Source organism: Drosophila persimilis, unplaced genomic scaffold, assembly GCF_003286085.1.
Source record: "Drosophila persimilis strain 14011-0111.01,24,50 unplaced genomic scaffold, DperRS2 tig00000002-arrow-pilon, whole genome shotgun sequence".
NCBI classification, from domain to species: Eukaryota; Metazoa; Arthropoda; class Insecta; order Diptera; family Drosophilidae; genus Drosophila; species Drosophila persimilis.
This window is the reverse complement of record NW_020825289.1, coordinates 4,450,873-4,453,799: the sequence shown is the minus strand read 5'-3', so window position 1 is coordinate 4,453,799 and position 2,927 is coordinate 4,450,873. Positions and strand designations below refer to the sequence as shown.

At 41.2% G+C, this 2,927-nt stretch overlaps 1 protein-coding gene across 1 annotated transcript; it reads right to left on the bottom strand.

The window, feature by feature from the left end:
- Positions 1 to 1,352: 1,352 nt before the first annotated feature.
- LOC6589966 (probable sodium/potassium/calcium exchanger CG1090) lies at positions 1,353 to 2,422 on the bottom strand. The gene is made up of 3 exons (XM_002015566.2): positions 2,123 to 2,422; positions 1,735 to 1,923; positions 1,353 to 1,667 (listed from the first exon to the last, which is right to left on the bottom strand). Exons 1-3 carry the CDS (start codon positions 2,409 to 2,411, stop codon positions 1,657 to 1,659), a joined length of 489 nt encoding a protein of 162 aa, XP_002015602.1. The 5' UTR covers positions 2,412 to 2,422; the 3' UTR covers positions 1,353 to 1,656.
- Between the last annotated feature and the right edge of the window lie 505 nt (positions 2,423 to 2,927).

Genomic DNA, 2,927 nt, shown 5'->3' with positions numbered 1-2,927 from the left:
GCTGCGTAGCCACTGCAAATTGATTTGTTCCTTTTGGCTATAAAAATGATCTGATCTGATCCACATTCAGCAATCTAATAGATATGGTCATTATCTATGATTCTGCGTTTTTAATTTTCTCAAATCTGCAATATTGTGGATGCAACAGATTTTCGTCCTTTGTGGGGGCGGATGGGGGTGGGGCGAAATTCTGAGATATACGTTTTATAGTGACATCTTAAAGGAGTGTGTGTACCAAATTTGGTTACTCTAGCCTTAATAGTCTCTGAGATTTGTGGTTGCCTCAGATTTTCGTCCTTTGCGGGGGCGGAAGGGGGTGTGGCGAAATTTGGACAGGAAACGGTCAAGTTCCGATATCACAGGAGTGTGGATACCAAATTTGGTTGCTCTGGCTTTTATAGGTTCTGAGATCCTTGAACTCATATTTTGCAATTGGCAAAACCGACCATGAAACCTGTGTGTTAGAGTGAGACAGAGCGAGAAAGAGTGAAATTGTTTTCGTGATTCTGGATGTAATAATTATACGATCTGGTTCAGATTTTGCACTCTAGAAGATATAGTCATTTTCTATGATTCTGCGTTTTTAGTTTTCTCGTATCGTCGAAATTGTGGATGCCACAGATTTTCGCCCTTTGTGGGGGCGGAAGTGGGCGGGGCAAAGTTTTGAAATATTTTTGGAGCAGTGACATATCACAGAAGTCTGGATCCAAAACATCGTTGCTCTAGCTCTTATAGTCTTTGAGCATTAGGCGCTGAAGGGGACGGACAGACGGACAGACGGACGGACGGACAGACAGACAGGGCTCAATCGACTCAGCTATTGATGCTGATCAAGAATATATATACTTTATAGGGTCGGAAACGATTCCTTCTGGACGTTACACACATCCACTTTTACCACAAATCTAATATACCCCAATACTCATTTTGAGTATCGGGTATAAAAACTAAAACTAAGCGTGATCAACTGTTTAACAAAGCGATGCGATACAAAAGTATATACATGCAGATACATACTTATACGATAGACATACATATGCATAAATATATGTATGTTGTATAATGATCGTATAATTAGTTTGATTTGTGGTGTGAGAAGTTTGCGTTGTTCTGTTCGACTTGTTCCTTAAAACCGTTTTGCAACAAATTCCTCTGTTCCTCTGTTGCTTGCTTAATTGCATTTGTCTCCCTATCTACAGTGCTATTTATCCGGTATGTGTACTTTAATTGTGGCTGCACTCTCGTACATATGTATATGGTTTGTTATTTGCCTAAATATCATTAAATATTGTATATGTATATGTTAGTAAATATATAATATATATAATCATCTTTTATCTTTTTGGTTTATCGTTTATCGTTTCTCTCTTCGGTTGGTGCAATGTAAAAATCCATGTAAAACGCGATTTGAGTATTCAATTTGTCCACTAATTAACATTAAATGTACGAGTCGGTTCCTCTTACAATGACGAACTCCTGCGGTTGTGGCGGCTGTGGCTGGCGCTTCAGTTTGTTGTTGATGCACTATGCACGACTCTCCTCTGAATATGAATATGCAAATGCATGGGTCTGTGCTATGTACTATGTATTGTATGCTTCTTTATGCACTATACTACACGAGTATATGGTACTTGGTGCTGGTATCCTCTTGGTTGCTTAGAAAGTGCCTGAAGGGGAATTAGGCAATTAGGCAATTAGGGGGAACGTCTTGTGGAAATGGATTTGGATACTCACTGGGACACTCTGGTGGGTTCATATAGCCAAAGACATTTAATTCATAGAGCGACGCCAGCGTGATGAAGAACAGGTACCAGAGCATCAGAATTATACCCAGGCGCTTGTCCAGCTTCCAGCCGTTCAGGTGCGTCGAGAGGATCAGAAAGACGACGGTAGAGAAGAGCGAGAGTGTCGAGTAGGCGAGACCTGGAATGGTTGAGGAGAAGAGAAGGGCACTCAAAGATTAGACCGGGTGACGGCCAGGGCTGCTGCTACGTCAGCTAGGCGAACTGTTAGAACACTCATGCCAGGCATATCACACACATGTTGCATACGACGAGTACTACGGGCGGGTGAGACACAAACGGGCGGGCGGGGAAGGGGGAGATGGGGAGAGAGTACATACCCTTGGAGATGACATTCACGTGCGAGCCGGGCTTTATGATGGCCGTTTGTATGAACCATGGAAGACCTAAGCACACTAGGATATCAAAGACATTCGAGCCAATCGCATTCGACACGGCCATGTCGCCGTAGCCCTCTTTGATAACGGCTATTGAGCTTAGGGCATCCGGCACAGAAACGCCAGCAGCCACGAAGGTTAGGCCCATCACGGTGTCGGGGATGGCCAGGGTGGACCCGATCACGGTGATCATCCACACCATAAAGTACGAGTAGAACGAGATCCAAACCATCGATAGCAGGAAGGTGAACCAAACACACTGAACTTAAATGTAAACATTAGATTGGAGTGATGGCAAAAAGTCGATAGCTTTTGTTTTCATTTTTTTCGCCACTTTACCTTACATTTAAAAAAAAAATGTACATTTTACGTCATTTTGCGACATCACCTTTCACAACCCCACGTTTCCACACGCCAAGTGACCTTAGAATAACCTTGCGTCTAGACACTTTTTTAAATTTGAATTTTTTTCTTAAATCATTTTTTAATCATTTTTAATGCAAATGAACTAACCTGAACTTTGAAAATCGCTTCGGATCGTTAAAAAATAAATCTTTAATAACAATTTTATTGTGATTTTTTTTTGTTAAAAACTTAAAGTTGCAAAAAAACACGAGAAAATCGCGAAACTTCACTTAAATACGGCCACTTGACACAGGTTCTTTTTTTTACAAATCCGGAATCATTCCGGAAAACAGGCCCACAGCTTCTCCGTTATAAATATTTTTTTTTATTTAAAAAAAAAACG

Excerpts from the sequence above, each read along its gene's own strand:
- LOC6589966 (XM_002015566.2), bottom strand. The coding sequence starts at position 2,411 with ATGGTTTGGATCTCGTTCTACTCGTACTTTATGGTGTGGATGATCACC. Across the intron at positions 1,924-2,122 it reads CGTGAATGTCATCTCCAAGG|GTCTCGCCTACTCGACACTC; the intron begins GTATGTACTCTC and ends CAACCATTCCAG.